This window comes from Vipera berus (genome assembly GCF_964194415.1).
Source record: "Vipera berus genome assembly, chromosome: 6".
Lineage (NCBI taxonomy): Eukaryota > Metazoa > Chordata > Lepidosauria > Squamata > Viperidae > Vipera > Vipera berus.
The window spans coordinates 46,991,748-47,009,867 of NC_138208.1; the positions used below are offsets into that span (position 1 = coordinate 46,991,748).

At 39.3% G+C, this 18,120-nt stretch overlaps 1 protein-coding gene across 6 annotated transcripts in view; it reads right to left on the reverse strand.

Moving 5' to 3' along the window:
* Nucleotides 1–16,278, reverse strand: part of KCNC2 (potassium voltage-gated channel subfamily C member 2) — a gene marked incomplete at both ends in the record, with an annotated part of 59,016 nt that extends 42,738 nt beyond the window's left edge. For all 6 annotated transcript variants that reach the window (XM_081331259.1, XM_081331263.1, XM_081331261.1 and 3 more), the window contains one exon: nt 15,541–16,278. In XM_081331259.1, the coding sequence (XP_081187385.1) occupies nt 15,541–16,278 (738 nt within the window). The remainder of the gene's footprint in view (nt 1–15,540) is intronic.
* Nucleotides 16,279–18,120: the final 1,842 nt, after the last annotated feature.

Consider the following 18,120-nt stretch of genomic DNA (forward strand, 5'->3'; position numbering starts at 1 on the left):
ACTATGTTTTTATGGACTGACTTTTATGTGCATGATACTGGATTGATACTTGGACTATTTCTTACTGTGTTTCTTTTTGTTGTCTGAGTAAAAATAAGTTATAAAACTCGTGTTAGTGCATTACTGTTTGCCTAAAAGTCCCAGTACAACTTCCACTGTGTATTAATAATACTCTGTTAAACAAACCATTTTTTCAACAACATAATCTAACAATGGTTATGGGCCCAGATCCAGTGTGGTGCTGAGGACAGGCACAGTATTGTATTTATATTTCCTAACTGAGTTTTCAAATTCAGACAATGGCACAAGGACTATTCAATCCATTCTGCATTACCCGGCTTGATGGGTCAAACTATGTATCCTGGTCTACACAATGTAGTTTGCTATTACAAAATCAAGGTCTTTGGAAAATAGTCCATAATCCTCCTGATGTAACTGCCTGGGATCCAACTAATGAAGAAGATAACAAGAAGATTGTAGACTTCAATAAAGACAATGATAAGGCTTTATCTATCATTGGGCTAACATTAGGAGACCAACAGCTAGTCCATGTGCGTGGAGAAGAATCTGCTGCTAAATGTTGGGCTAAGTTGAAAAAGATTTTTGTTCGGGACAGTGTTGGTGCTCATATAAATCTTACCAGAAAGCTATTTAGAGCTAGACTGGAAAAGAATGGCGATATGTTAGCTCACCTTAACTTTATAAAAGCAACTTTGTTGGAACTGCAAGAAAAAGAACTTATTTTCTCAGAGCTTCGCCAGGTTTACATCATTTTATCATCATTGGATGAGAGCTACAATGCCTTTGTATCGTCCTTGGAGGTTTTGTCCAAAGAAGACCTAACTGTTTCTTCAATAACTGGAAGGTTGTTGGAAGAATCAAGATGTCGTATGGAGAGAAAACAGTTGAGAGAGCCATTGCAACAAGAAATAAAGAAGACTGAATCTGCTTATATTTTAAGGAAATGCTTTAATTGTGGGTTAAAGGGACATATTGCTAAGTTTTGTCAGAATAGTAATTGTCAGAGAAAGGAAAGCCATAGAAAGAATAAAAAGCTGATTAATGTAGCTGTAGCTAATAGAACTACTAATAACCACAATTGGTGGGTGGTAGATAGTGGAGCTACACACTGTATTTCAAAAATAAAAAGGGATTTTGAGAATATAAGGTCTAGTAAAAAATATATTTCTATGGCTAATGGCTGGAGAGTCAAGGTCTCTGGAGAGGGTAAGGTTTACTGTTCATTTTTAAAACAAGATTTGGAAATGCTATATGTTCCCAGATGTGATTATAATCTATTATCAGTTAAGGCATTATTGGAAGCAGGTTTTAAAGTTACTTTCCAAGGGGAGGAATTCTTATTCAAAAGAATGAAGTGAACTTAATAGCTAATATGAAAGACGGTTTGTTTGTAATTAGCAATGATCCTATAATAATGGCTACTACTTGTACAAATCAAAAACCACATGATGAATGTATTCATTTATTACATAGAAGATTGGGTCATGTGAATTTTAATACACTAAAAAGAACTGTAGCTTTGTCTAATGGGTTTAAGTTAAAGGCTTATAAGAAATATCTACAGTGTAACGTATGTGGTAGAGAAAAGAGCAGGGCAGCACCAGCTAATAGGTTAGATGGATTTAAAACCACAACTCCATTAGAACTGGTATTTATGGATTTGATAGGTCCTATGAAACCCAGTTTAGGGGGTGCTTGCTACATATTAAATATTCTAGACCATTATAGCAGATATGGGTTCTGTTATCTCCTTACGTCAAAAACTGAAACTATACAAACAATATCTAATTGGCTCAAGTTTGTACAAAGGAAAACTCAGTTAAATGTAAAAACCATAATAACAGACAATGGAACTGAGTTTGTTAATAAACAGTTCAATGAGCTGTTAGTTTAAGAGGGAATAGAGCATAGACGTACAGCTCCTTATAGACCTCAGCATAATGCATTTGTTGAACGGAGGGGCCAAACATTGCAAGCTATGATTAGATCTATGATTGAAGATTCTGGTTTACCTGATAGCTTATGGGGAGAAGCAGCAAAATGTGCTAATCATATTTTAAACAATGTGGTTAGTTCAGCTACAGGTAAAATTCCTTATACCTTATGGTATAAGAGAAAACCAAATCTTAGTTATATTCACACATTTGGGACACCTGCTTGGGTACATATTCCAAGTTCAATAAGAAATAAAGGAGAACATAGAGCTAAACAATTATTTTTTGTTGGCTATGAGTTAAACCATAAGTCTTATCGGTTCTGGGAGAAAGGTACTAAAAACATTTATTGTAGTTCTAGCGCTGTTTTTCAAGAACAGTCAGGCTGGGAAAGGGTAGAAGATATTGTATATATTCCTCAACAAGATTTAACTAACTCCTCAAATGAAAATGATAAAGAAGAGGAGGAACCTGCTAGAGAGATCAAACAAGAACCACTGATAGTGGAGACAGGAGAGGAAGAAGATAATAATGTAAATGTACCTATAAGTCCAATAATTCTCAGAAGGTCTAACAGGGAAAGGCGACAGCCTGATCGTTTCGAGGCAGGTTTAATTTGTCAAATAGACATTGAACCTTCTAATGTTGAAGAAATAAAAATGTATCCTGAGAATGAAAGAAAGAATTGGAAAGTAGCTATGGATAAAGAAATAAAGTCTTTGCAAGATCTTAATGTTTATCAAGAGGTTAAAATACCTAAAACAGAAAAGTTAATTGGATGTAAATGGGTTTTTAAACTGAAAGAAAGTGTTACAGGAGAGGTAATACATAAAGCAAGATTAGTTGCTCAAGGATTTGCACAGAATAATAGTGATTATGATGTAGTATTTTCCCCAACGTTAAGAGCTTCCACTCTTAGGGCTGCTTTAGTTTGGGCAGCAAATAAGAATTATAGTATAAAACATGTAGATATTGAAACTGCTTATTTGCATGCAACATTAAACCATGATATATATATGAAAGTTCCATCAGGAATAGAAAGTAAGGTAGGGTACTGTTGGAAACTGAATAAGAGTTTGTATGGTTTAAAACAGTCAGGTTATGAGTGGAATAGATGTTTAGTAAAAGAGTTAAATAGTTTGGGATTTAAAGCTAGTATTGCAGATCCTTGTTTATTTATAAAACAGCAAAATAGTGAATTATCATTGTTATTATTATTCACTGATGATATTGCTATTATAGCAAAAGATGAAACAGAAACTGAAAGAATAATTTCAGGGTTAAAAAGAAAATTTAGAGTAAAAGATCTAGGAGCTATTAGTCATTATCTAGGGCTGGATATTGTCAGGACTAGTAAAGGATTTAAACTGTCTCAAGCTAAGAAAATTAATGGTTTGCTGAAACGTTATAATATGGAAAACTGTAAACCAGTAAAAACACCTATGGTTCAAGGTTTTGAGAGTTCAGCAGATAACAGCAATGTCTTTGATAAAAAGATATATCAATCATTAATAGGCAGCTTGATGTATTTATGTAATTGGTCAAGACCTGACATAGCATTTACAGTTAATCATTTAGCTAGATATTGTGAGAATCCTACAACCAGATGTTGGCAAGGTGCGAAAAGAGTTTTAAGATATTTGAAACACACCATACATTATTCTCTATATCTAGAGCCAACAAAGGAATTGGAACTAAAAGCATTTGCAGATGCTAGTTTTGCATCTGATACTGTAACTAGGAAATCCACTTCAGGATTGGTTGTATTATTGGGAAACGCTTTAGTAGGATGGAGGTCTAACAGACAGAAGCATATAAGCTTATCAACAACTGAATCCGAATTTTCTTGTCTATCTTTATTATGTACTGAGCTATTGGTATGGAAACAATTATTGTTTGATATGGGTTTAAATTGTAATGAACCAATAAAAGTGTATGAAGACAATCAAGCAGCTATAAAATTAGCAACTAATGCTGCAGTGAAAACTAGATCAAAACATACGGATCTACGGTATCTAAATGTCAGACAATGTGTTAAAGATAATTTGATTAAACTGGAATATTGTGCAACTGAAGATAATATTGCTGACCAGTTTACTAAAGCTCAGGGTGCTATAAAGCATAAATCTGTTTGTGATATGTGTAATTTGAGATTGTAAAAATATATGTATAATATGCCACCCAAAAGGGGAGATTGTTAGAGATCAAACTTGATTTGGGTGACAATATTATATAATGGAAGGGACACGGTGGCTCAGTGGGTTAGGACGCTGAGCTTGTCGATCGGAAGGTCGGCAGTTTGGCGGGTCGAATCCCGAGTGCCGTGTAGCAGAGTGAGCGCCTGTTACTCGTCCCAGCTTCTGCCAACCTAGCAGTTCGAAAGCACGTAAAAATGCAAGTAGAAAAATAGGGACCACTACGGTGGGAAGGTAACAGCGTTCCGTGCGCCTTTGGCGTCTAGTCATGCCGGCCACATGACCACGGAGACGTCCTCGGACAAGCGCTGGCTCTTCGGCTTTGAAACGGAGATGAGCACCGGCCCCTAGAGTCGGAAACGACTAGCACGCAAGTGCGGGGGAACCTTTACCTTTACCTTTACCTATTATATAATGGAGTAAAAGCACCTTTAAGAAGTTAAACGGCCTAAGGGTGTGGCTGTAATTATTCCACATAAAAGAGAGTTAGATGTTACACATAGTTGCTCTTGTATATGTGTTTGATGTTAGTGTTTGGATACCTCTTGTTTTCTTGTTTGCTAACTTGATATTTATTCTCTCAAGAATCAACTGCTTGCTACAGTGTATATTGTTTTTGATATTGGTAAGCAGCTTTTGTATTTTGATACTATGTTTTTATGGACTGACTTTTATGTGCATGATACTGGATTGATACTTGGACTATTTCTTACTGTGTTTCTTTTTGTTGTCTGAGTAAAAATAAGTTATAAAACTCGTGTTAGTGCATTACTGTTTGCCTAAAAGTCCCAGTACAACTTCCACTGTGTATTAATAATACTCTGTTAAACAAACCATTTTTTCAACAACATAATCTAACAGTTCCCACCCCACCCAATTGCTGCGGAGCTTCATTTCCAAAGATCCTCTGCTCAGGCTCCAGACAAACCGAGATCTGGGACTGAAAAAGCAGCAATGGGAGCAAAGGGTTGTTCAAAGGAGGAAGAAGAAGGAGAAAGTGGAAGATGTCACTACCAAACAGATGAGGTGTGACAGGTGTCGGGGTATGGTAGGCCTGGCTGCAGGGGCTCTTCAGCACATTAAGCGGGAAGCATGGGGCAGCTGCCCACCTGCCTCGTGGCAGCGCCCCCCCACCTTCCCCCCCTGCAAAGAACCAGTTGTTGAATTATTTGACTCTCACCACTGATTGCTTCTAATACAGGTACTCCCCAACTTACGATCAGAACTGAGCCCAAAATTTGTGTTTTGCTAAGCGAGACAGTTTTTAAATGAATTTTGCCCCCCTTTACAACAAACGTTCTTGCCAGTTAAGTGAATCACTGGAGTTGTTAAGTTAGTAACACAGTTAAGTGAACCTGGCTTCCCCATTGACTTTATCAGAAAGTCACAAAAGGTGATCACATAACCACAGGACACTGCAATTCTCATAAATGTGACTCTGATGCCAAGTGTTTGAATTTTGATCTCATACCATGGGCATGCTGCAATATGATAAGTTTGAAAAATGGTCATAAGTCACTTTTTTCAGTGCCTTTGTAACTTTGAATGGTCACTAAATGAACTGTTGTAAATTGAAGATTATCTGTAGTCTAAAGAAATAATGGATTTAATTCAGATTTGTGTCTTGTGAATTATTCATTTCACATGGATTAATGCAGACATGTCAAACACAAGGCCCGGGGGCCAGATCCGGCCCGCGAAGTGGTTTCATGCGGCCCGTGAAGCCATCCTGGAAACAGTGAGGGAACGGCCCCCACTGCCTTGGCCCTGGCCCAGAGACCCTCCTTCTGCCAGAGACCCTCAGATCTGTCCCACTCCTGCCCAGGCCCCCATAGGCACCCTTGATGCAAACGATGTAGAGCTGACCACGCCCACCCAGTAGGCCATACACACTCTAGCCACGCCCACCCAGTAGGCCACGCCCACCCAGACCATACCCACCCGGCCCCCTGAGGGCAAGCGCAATGCTGATGCGGCCCTCAATGAAATTGAGTTTGACACCCCTGGATTAATGCATGTTATCTATGTTATCTACCATATAGCCATTTGCCTGAAATGGTATAGGGTTTCCTGCCTGAGCAGGGGGTTGGACTAGATGACCTCCAAGGTACCTTCCAACTTATTATTATTATTATTATTATTATTATTATTATTATTATTATTATTATTATTATTATTATTATTATTTACCTTATAATCATTCTGTTAATGTTATGAAGGAAGTATTTTAGTTTAATTATAACTGTTATGTAAACTGATTTACCGTATTTGATATACAAACAGATGTATATTTGATGTATATTTTAAATTTTAAATATAAACAAATGTTAAAATCTGAGAAATTGCCATTTCTTTCTCTCTTTCTCTCTGTGTATGTACATATATACACACACACACACAGAGATAGATATAGATAGATAGATAGATAGATAGATAGATAGATAGATAGATAGATAGATAGATAGATAGAGATAGAGATAGAGAGATAGAGAGATAGATAGTATTAAGATACGTATATGAACATTTAAAGCCAACTTCTGTTCCAGATAGACTTAAGCAAACTATGGCTGAATCATGATTTTGAAGTGTTTCTCTGGATTATTATAGCATACTAGAATGTGGATATATGTATGTACATTTGTATACATTTATTGTTTGAAATGACATTGCAGATAATCCACAAAACATTCATGGCAAAATAATGGGAAATATTTTCTGAGACTAATAAATGGCAGAAGGATGCTATTTTTGATGAAAACAAGCCAGAAGCTGATGTGTTTCCATGGCAACAAGAGGAGCATTAGACAATTGAGCCAAAGATATGGAAAATGCAGATGCTGGGCAGTAAGGAATCTCATTCTCTCCATCTCTGTAACAACAACAAAGAGCCAGCCATCTGATTGCTTTTTCTCAAGCTATTTCAAAAAATGTTAAAAGAATCTCTCAACTTTAATTTATACCAGCTCTGGAAAATATGAATATAACATAATAAGACCCATAATAAATATTTTGTATTGCCATTGTTGTATATAATAATAGTCCTTTCATGCCACAGACTCTAAAGAACAGTCTTTGTCAAACAGTGTGACTGAAAGTTGATAGTCTGTCCTGATAAAATTGTTTTCTAAACAAGTATATTAAACTTGTATTTCATAATACATAAAATGAATAAACAAATGTACCCAAATTCATTTCCTAGGAACAGTTTCAAAACCATTTTCTACTAGAAATTATGTGTAATCACTATTTAAAACTTGTTGAGCATGAAGCTTCTAGTGTTTTTTGAAGACATGGATTATTCAGATCCATTTTTATCTGGATTCTAATCTAGATATAAAACAGAATTAGCTTGGGCCTGCCTGATACAATAACTTTACTGGAATTGGAGATGGGGGAATGCAACTTGGTTACTCAACCTAAAAGAACAGACCAACAATCAACTCCACAAGAGACTAAGACAGGGGTGTCAAACTTGCAACGTCACGTGACATGTTGCAACGTATCACAACTTTTTTTCCATTGCTGGCAATGGGGTGGGCGCGGTTTCAGCATGACACATCCGGCCCGTGGGCCAGCAGTTTGACACCCCTGGACTAAGACTACTTTTTTGAGAGTGGCTATAATAACAGAATATTGCAAGTATGGTTGCACTCTTCTTATACTCAGCTGAATCAAGGAAGTGTCTAATGACACTCAGCTGCATTTCTCTAACATCAAAAGGTGAGAAAGTTAGACATGGCTTCAAATGATTCTTGAATGAAGTTGTGAGGGTTGATAATGACCTTTAGGATGAATTTCATTTACATGGAAGCATTGTGTTAGTGCTTCTGGACCAAGGAATTAAAGAAATTACTTGCCATGGAGACAGTGTACCTTAACCTTCAAGAAGCATCTGGAGATGTTCCTGGAAGCAGGACTTAGAAGGGCCAGTTACCTGATAAGACTACAATATCAAATGAAGCAACTTTTTGATATAGATAATCCTTTGCTCTCTGTTATTCAGTCTATAAATTAACAAAAGGGATGAAAAGTGAGGCAGCCAATGGTTACAATGAAAAAGTTCCTAAAGGATCTTTTCAAACTGTGACAAAGTGCACGACAGTGACAAATGACTGCTATGGAAAGACAAATTTAGTTTTGTGTTTATTAGAGAAAAGAATTTGAAAGTAACATTATCAATATTCTAATGTTGTTGTGTAAATCTGTAGTACAAGACCACTAAAAATGCTACATACAACTTTGGATCTCACATTTCAGAAATGATTTTGTCCAGCTTCAAAATATGGAAAAAAGAGCAATCACTATCATCAAGGAATTGAAACAATTCTTTCTGATGAAATCTTAGTCTAAATAACCATATACTATAGACTAAAGAAAAAAAGTCTATTGAGTTGGCCAAACTGAAATTATTATAAAAAATTAGAATTATCTATTTTGAAAATGCTAGCTTAATCTTATGCTTTTTAATTTCTGCCTTATTACACTGGCCATGAACATCTTCAAAATTAAAGTTTCATAAGAATGCCATAAATTAAAAGAAAATCTTCCAAATTATAGCTATGGCATAGAGCAGGGATGTCAAACTCGCAACATTATGTGACGTGTTGCGACATATCGTGACGTTTTTTCCATTGTAGGCAATGGAACGGGTGCGGTTTCGCCATGTCGCATCCAGCCCATGGACCGACACTCCTGGCATAGAGTAAAGTGTTTGGGACAGAAAAGATACCATCAGAAACTACTTTTGATACAAAATGAAAGCAACTATCTTTAATAAATATGAAGCAAGAGCATGAGTCATGGGAAGTCTAAAATTAGTAGTCCGTCCTCCTTTTTCCTATAGCAATTACTCAGTCTTCACCCACATACAGTCAAAATGTTAATCCATGAGGATCAACTGCCTTCATACATTGATCTTCAGACCCCCAATCGAAAATACTCTGCTATTCTTTATAAATAGTTAGTTGCAATTGTGTGTGTTTTTAAAGACAAACCTTAATATATTAAATACTAGGTATGAAGTATGGAGCTTAATTATTTGTTTTATTTAGATTCAGTTGAAATGTACTGCTTGATTGCTATTTAAAATAACCTCTGTTTGAGGTGAATCTAACTAATCACATGAACATAATAGCATTATCTGTCTTTGGCAAATGTAGCACTAGTCAATGAATTTCATAGGATACAAGATGTTCATTCCCTTCCTTTGTGATTGCTTTAGAAAAGAAAATACTAATCATATAGATTAAGTGAAGAAGATCTGATATAGATGACTATAGCTATATAGAAATTTTTGAAAAGTCTAAGGTCAATGTCACATTCAAAAGCAGGAAAAAAGGAAATTCTAAAATTCTAATATACTGTAATCACATATTCCTTTCTTTTACATTTAATAGAAATTATATTACAAATCATTTTGTGAATCAAGGGCTTATCCAATAGAACTTTTTTTTTGATGCCTACAAGTCATTGTTGATATCTGGCAGAAGTCTGAATAAACACATACAATTTTTTAGAAGGTTTTTCTGAAGAGGTTTGGCTTTTCCTGCTTCCAAGGACTGAGACTGGCCCAAGATTGCCTAACTGGTTTTGTGCCTAAGGCGGGACTAGAACTCATGGTCCCCCGTGAGTTTCCAGGTCTCTAGGTTAGTGCTGTAACATACATTAAACTGGCTCTCACAAATATTTATGTCAATATAAATAGCAATTTAAATCTGCTAATTCAAAACTACATCCCTCTGAGTTTACTATTTATTCTCCAGTAAATGCATTTAAGATTAATATTAATATAGGAATCTTTGTGGATCTAGAAATTAAACTAAGGCCAAAACAAAGATAAGTTATATGAAAACAGGACCAGGATATCAATAAGGAAAACTGCATAGAAATCTTTTGATATATTTCTTAGAAATGTAAGGATATGTCTGTATATTATAAAAACATATTTATAAAATACAGTTCCTGATGAATAAAGAAATTCAGCTTTTTATCATGGAGGAGCAAGAACTATGTCAACCAACCTTTCCGAGTTTAGTAATTTTCACATCTTTTTATCTTTGAATGGTAGAAGTTATAAGCCAGGATTTCTGCAAATTGTTAGAGAAGAATGGTATTTATTTATTTAAAAATTTATACAGTTTCCCATCTTCCAACCAACTCTGAGCAACTCCCAATCAAAGGTCTACTTTGAATTAGGCACAATCCCACTTCAATCAACACATAACACTGATTGGGGTTATCAAACGTCTAAGTAATTCAATTATTTTCGTGTACTTTTTAGTGAGTTTCAAATGCATTTTTTTAAAAAGTATACTTCTTTCTTTCTCATAATATTGTTGAACCTTGGTGGAGCAGTGGGCTAATGCCTCCTTAAGTAACACCAGCTGCCTGCAATTAGTGCAGGTTCGCATCCCACCAGGCTCAAGGTTGACTCAGCCTTCCATCCTTCCGAGGTAGGTAAAATGAGGACCCAGATTGTTGGGGGCAATAAGCTGACTTTGTAATAATGCCACTTGGGGGCCCCCGAAAGCCCTAATAAGCAGGCATATACATAGAATGAAGGCTATTGCTAAGCACATTGATTTGTGCTTAGATTGTAAGCCGCCCTGAGTCTTCAGAGAAGGGCGGGATATAAATGGGATTAAAAAAAACTATTTTATTTATCATGCTAATAGACAGCAATATAATAGCCTCTTTCCAAGCTATTATATTCTATACACCTTAGAAAATAACATAGTTGACTTTATACCTGTGACTTAGCTTTGGATGGAGCACTTCCTGGGATTTTTAAGAATGTAGACTAGGATGGAAAACTGAACTATATCCTCCAAAAAGCCAATGGGAATAGATTCTATATTGTTTCTAAATTGTATTATTACCAAGAAAACTATGTATGTCTCCATATAGTTACCAGATATCAAGCTTGATAGCCACACATATCTATTTCTTATGTACTGTATATATGGTATTTTTGAAAAGTATACTTTAGTAATCTGAAAGTTCTATTCATATCATACTATGGTGTGTATATGTATAGTATGTGTGTATGTGTACACGTTCACATTCACATACATATACATACACACAAACTTTATAACACTTTACACTTAGGTCACCCCAGTAGGTCACCAGCCATCCAGTGTTGGTATTCAGCCGGTTCGCATCACTTCAGCAGAACTGGTAGCTAATTTTTTGTTGCCCAGGCCCAGAATGGACTTCCGGAAGTGGCATCAACACAGAGAAACGGTTGTTCACATATTTGAATCCCACCACTGCAGCCATCCTAACCATAGTTAAAAGACAGGACCCACTCATTCTACAACCTGTGTCTCTACAGTGAAGTTCATACATTTTTTGAAAGAAAATTATTTTACAGTACCAGAAAAATGCAGCGGGCAAGTTGGTGAGATGAGATTTAGTGAAACCACTGGGATTTTTTGTATTCTCCCTTCTATTCATCCTCCCAAGTCAATAGCTCAATGTAAATAGATCTTCCTTTCATATGTAGGATATGCTGGCTGGTCATGTGCAGCCATAGCTAGGAAGAATAAACAGGTTACCTGAAAGAAAGCTTAAGATGAAATGGAAGATGGGTGATTAGGCTTGTGCTACATCACAGTTCTTTATGCACCTACTGCTTTGGTGCAGCCTTGGTGGAGCAGTGGGCTAATGCCTCCTTTAGTAACACCAGCTGCCTGCAATTAGTGCAGGTTCGCATCCCACCAGGCTCAAGGTTGACTCAGCCTTCCATCCTTCCGAGGTAGGTAAAATGAGGACCCAGATTGTTGGGGGCAATTAAGCTGACTTTGTAATAATGCCGCTTGGGGTGTGTGTGAATTAAAATAAAAATAAAAATAAAAATTATGCTTAAAGCAAGTGAGCTTGGAACAAATTTACCATATCAGTGGAATATTAGTGGTCTTTTTGATAAGTGATGGCTTTTTTATTTTTATTTTTATTTTTTTATTTTAATTCCATTTATATCCCGCCCTTCTCCGAAGACTCAGGGCGGCTTACAAGCTTAGCAGTAGCCTTCATTCTATGTATATGCCTGCTTATTAGGGCTTTCACACACACCCCAAGCGGCATTATTACAAAGTCAGCTTAATTGCCCCCAACAATCTGGGTCCTCATTTTACCTACCTTGGAAGGATGGAAGGCTGAGTCAACCTTGAGCCTGGTGGGATGCGAACCTGCACTAATTGCAGGCAGCTGGTGTTACTTAAGGAGGCATTAGCCCACTGCTCCACCAAGGCTTTAATATAACTAAAACTTCAACAGCCCTTCCCGGTGAGGGTCATTTCCAATAGTCAGTTACTTTACATACATCCACAATCCATCTCTCCATTACAAGGTAGAGAGATGAAGCTACTAAAGTTCACAGTCCCAACTGGAACAATATAGTGAAAAAACAAATGAAACAGAAGTATCAGTTGAAGTTTTCCCTTTGGAAATAACACTACCTAGCTGACTATGACAATAAAGTGGAAGTGAAATTAGTTTAACTTTTTTGGCTTAATTACAAAAGTAATTATTGTAATTTAAGTAAAAACTGCTTAACTATTATAACATTACCAGGGACTTTTATAACCTTTAATGTCAGTTTATCCATTAAACAATCAGCTGCAAATGTTAGTTGTTATTAACTTCTATGCTAATATGTATTTTAATACATAAGTGGTCACGTTTTTGTTTTGTTTTTCCTAGCTTTTTCCTCCATGCAACTCTTTCTGAAATTGAATTAATTTAAAATAATGTTCAATACCAAGTCATATTCTTTTGATTTCTTGTTCTTAGAAAAATCCTCCATTGTCATTTGTGGCTCAATAATTAATATTCAAAATAAACTGCCTCTAAATAGATTTTTCCAGGTGGCATTTTTTTCCATGAAACTTTTCATTCATTAAATCATCTAAAATAGTGGTTATTATTTCCAGACTACACATCAGGATTCAACACTTTAATGCATCTGAACAAACATATATTTCTTCACACTGAGATTCCACTTATAGGCAAAGGGTAATACAGAATGTTTCTCTAGCTTTCTGTGGATCGTTTTAGATGAGGAAGCACTTACCAGTATTTCATATAATTCAGGAAAAACCTTGCCACTTTGTTGTGATTCATAAATTGACTGTTAGTTTATTTGGCATATTTGCATTTTTATCATTGAATGTTTATTCAAAAGTGTGCTAGCCAGTTGAAAGTACAGGTCTATAAAGTATAAATGACCCATTCTGTTCTATTTCCCTGCCATAGCTATTCTACAGGATTTCAGATCAGTCCTGCATAGATGTAACTCATTTGTTTTTGCTAGTATCTGCTAGTATTCTATTAAGGATCAAATGTTTTCTTGCAGTAAAGGTAAAGGTCCAGTTGTGTCCTACTCTAGGGTGGTGCTCATCTCTGTTTCTTGGCCAAGGGAGCAAGAGTTGTCCAAAAACATTTTCTGTGGTCAAATGGTGAGCATGGCTACATGCCAGATGTGCAGGGAGCACTGTTACCTTCCCACCAAAGTGGTACCTATTAATCTACTCACATCTGCATGCTTTCAAACTGCTAGGTGAGCAGGACGTGGGGCGGGGGGGGGAATCAGATAAAGCTGCTTGTTAAATATTTGACACTCTATTCTCATTTAGGCTTACTTCAGTGGACAGGCCTATAGATTCTTTTGAAGTTTCACAACTTTGTTATTTAATCAATAGTGAGATATTACATAGTTTCATGCCAGTTTTTATTGTTAAGACTTTTCCCACAGTATCTCTTAGAAACAATGTTCTCTTTTACACACCTGATTTTCAGGATACTAGAAAAACTAAACCATTTCCTGAATAGATGCCACCTTTGTCACACACAAGAGAAATCCAGACTTATATCCAACATATTCCTACCTCCAACCACTGTCATCATTTTTAAAGAAATTGGACAGACAATCTATTCATAGAACATACGCCAATCTGAGCTATTAGGGAAACAGTCATGACAAATATGCAGATGTAAGAATTTGGACTTTTGTGCAATGTACTTGATTATGGTTAGTCTTCAGTAAGGGAATGGGACCTTGGTTACTCTCCCTTTCTATGACAACCTTCTAATTTCATACTCACTTAATACAATAGAACAGGTATTGTGCAACATCTGGGTATCAAAATAATGTTCATAACTATCCTTAGAACACCCTCATGAATCCAGGCCTATTTTGTGTAATATTAATATATCACTATTTCAGCTGTTATAACCACAGATATATGAGGCTAATGTACATGGCAGGAGCTTGTTTACCTGAGATATATATGCTGGCAAGAAACTTACCTGTGCCAATGCAACATCCAATCACCATTATAAGCATTGATCTTATGTGAAATGGGGGGAGGGGGGAAAAGGCAACCTTCCCCAAACTGGCTAGATTATGGACAGAAACCACATTGGGGAAGGTTACACTAAACTGCTTCTTAAGGTGGTTGCAATAGTGATATATAACAAGGCTTTTCAACCAGTGATACGGGTACCACCTGTGGCACATTGGCACCTGGCAAGTGGTACGCGACCATCCTAGAGAAGTGGTAGCGGGGGAGGGGAATGAGCTGAACCAGTGGCAGTACCGCACAAGCCTGAGCGAGAGACGGCTGGAGCTGCAGGGCTGTCAGGGCTCAGCGGAAGTGCCAGGATCACCGCCAGGCTCCAGCTGGAGCTTGGCGCTCATCCTGGTGCTTCTGAGCCCAGAAGAAGCACCAATCAGCTGGAATGTTGCAGCATTTCCAGGGTCTTGTGTTTTACATTCAGATGCTTGGCAACTGATTCATATTTATGACGTTCACAGTGTCCCAGGGTCATGTGAAGTGACCAAAACCTGCTGCAACCACCCAGCAAAGGGGGGGGGATAAAAACCAAACACACCCCCACCCCTGCCCCACTGCCAATCCTCAACAGAAATGCTCACAACAATGAAAACCTCAGACAGGAGGAAGAATGCTGCCAGGCAGGCAGGCAGGTGTCTTGTTCAGCTGTGGCTTGGAGGGCACTTTTTTCAGTGCTATTGCAACTTCAAACAGTCACTAAGCGAACTGTTGTAAGTCGAGGACTACCTGTACTTCATCAGTTTTTTTCCTTTTTTTTTTTTTTGGTCATCAAGTTTTTGACACCTTGCTAAGCGACTGGTGGTACTCGGATGTTGCCATATCCTAAAAGGGGTACAATGGGTGAAAAGGTTGAAAAGCCCTGCTATATAAAATAAAGACAGTAAAAGTTGGAATTCTACTTCCTTCAGGAGATTCTTTTGAACAGACACGTTCAAAATAGGATGGTTTAGCAGGGGGCTTTCAGAGATTAGGAGCGCTTCCTACTCTCTGTCTAGGTGCGCTGTCCCTCCTTCCCCGGCTCTTCTGGCTTACCCTGGCAGCGCGGGAAGAATAGGGGTCCTCGAAGAGCGCCCACATGCGCGGTTGGAGCCTCTTCCAGCGGCCGCCCTTCCCGTCAAGAGGGGACCCGTTAGCAGAGGAAGACGAGGAGGCGCCCATAGCACCCGTGTCCTCGATGCCCAAGCGCTTGGCGGCTAACTCGTCATCGTCGGGGTCGGCAGGCGGCTCGCCGGTGATCAGGTCGGGCGCCTCGAAGATGTCCAGCGCCTCCTCAGCGTCGCGATGCTGCCTGTAGGTCATCCAACAGCAGGGCTCCACGTCGGTCTCGTCGATGCCCCAGAAAGCCAGCTCTTCCTCGAAGAGCGGCCCGCACACGTCGGCGGGGCAGTGCAACTTCCCGGTGCGGTAGTAGTTGAGCACGTAGGCGAAGACCCCCGGGTGGCGGTCGAAGAAGAATTCGCAGCAGGCGCCGCTCCCGCCACGTAGGACACCGCCGCCATTGGGGCGCGAATTCCAGCCGCTCCCGCCCACAGTATCCAGGGGGCCGCCGCCGCCGCCGCCGCCGCCTCCAGGGTTGGGGAGCGGGTTCGGGGCGGGCAGAAGCGGCTGCTGACGGTGCTCCTCTCCGCCGCCAGGGGAGTCGCCTTGGGACTGGCAGGCGAGCAGAGCCAATCGGGTGCCCGGCAGCGTTTTCAGGGTGCTCCGGTAGGTCTCGTGCCTGGTGCCCCCGACATTGAGGATCACCCTCTCGTTATCCTCGAGCTTCCCCATTTCTGTGGCTCAGACATGACTGCGGGCGAGAAGGAGAAGAAGAGACAGGCAATGTGCAAGGCGCTTATTCTAAGGCCGCCTGTGGAAAGACAATAGACTACTAAGTGCCAAGGAATCCAGCGGGTGCGGGAGGAGAAAGGAATCTTCTCCCAATGCGTCCTATGGGGAAAGGGAAGGGATCTTTTAAAGGAAGGGCCCAACCCAGGAACAGGAACAATCCCAGAATCATAGCACTGGGAGCCCTCTTTCAACCTAGACACATCCTTTGGAAGCCGGCTCCTGCTTGTACCCACGGTCCTGCACATCAGACAAATCGTCCCACTCTGGAATCTTCGTTTCCCCTTTCCCTTATCTTTCCGTTCCACACTCTTGTCCTTACCGCATCTCCTAATTTGCCCTTTCAAAGTTCTTTCCAAAGTGAGGGTAGCAGGCAGGTTATTGGACCTCAGCAGCGATAAAGTTGCTCTACAACGACTCAGGAACAAACCTGGCACTCCTAATAGCTATTGTCCTGGGCAAAATCCAGCGCAGGGTCCTCACACTCCTGCAAAACCATCCTTATTTAGCTTATTATCAGGTGGCTTCTTTCCCTCATCCCTGTCTCCTTCTCTCTTTCCTGTTCCAATGATGGTCTGGACTCTTCCTATAAACGTGCGCCCGCCCACCCATTCCAATACAGTCAGAGCTAAAAGGCTATTTCCCTTTAGCGTTTTAGCCGTCAGCTTGCTCAACCTTACTCATATTTCGTCTTTGGAATTCTTGAGTTCAAGTTCTCTAAACTAAAAGGTGCCACCTGCCCATCTTCTAATTTTTTTCTTTTTAAAAAAACACCTCCAGAAGACACTGGAGCTGGACTGGTGACAAAAACAGTCTTTACGCCCCTCCCCAGCAAGTCGATCTGTGGGCACACCCTAAACAGGACCAATCTTGATGTAACCTTAGCAGCAGATTCCTATCGCCAACATCTTCGCCAGATTTTATTTGTCAATTGATTAACAGAAACATCCTATGATGGTCGCTCCTCCTCTGCCCCCCCCCACTTATTTTCACATTCATCTGAATACCTTAATGACGGAGAGAAAGATTTTTCTTCACGTTCCAGCCGCTCTTTGTCCTTTCTCAGTTGCCTCCAGACTTCTTGTGTGTCCGTATCAAACGAAGAATTCCTCCTTGTGCGGCTTTTCCGTCCATCTTCAGGTGTCCGTTCCAGCGCCCTTGACTGCCAGCTCCGAACGCAATAAAAGCAACCCCCACCTGCTGCTAGGAAACCTATCTTCTGTCCTTGTGCAAAATAGATGAGACGCTTTAGCATCAGCCAGACAAAAATCATCACAAAAACATGGGGGATGGAAAGCGTATCAACAGAATGGACTCCCAGCAAAGGAAGGACTCACTGCTGCTTTAATCAAGCGACTCATCAGCTGGCCCCTGCTATGACTCCAAGGTGAACCAGAAACGCGGCTCCTCGCTTTGCTTCCCCTTTTAAGAGACGGCAGAGGAAGGGAGCTGTCCTTTCAGCACCCCTCTCCCGCAATTACTGTTCGTGACAGGGACTTTTTGCAATTGTTCTTTCTTTGGATAGTATAATTGCCAGAATCATTAAAAACAATCCTCCAAAAATTAAATACATACAAAAACGCTCTAAAGAAAGCATCGTCTCTCTTTTTTCCCCTTTACATGCTGATTACACCAAAACAGGAGGATCTAATTTGATCTGATAGGAGCAGCAAAAGTGACACTCAGCTACAGGTGAGAATGACACAGAGAACCTGAACACTTTGGCAGAATACTTATTGGTTTCAAAGATGCAATGACTAACCACCTTAACACTGAAGGAAACAT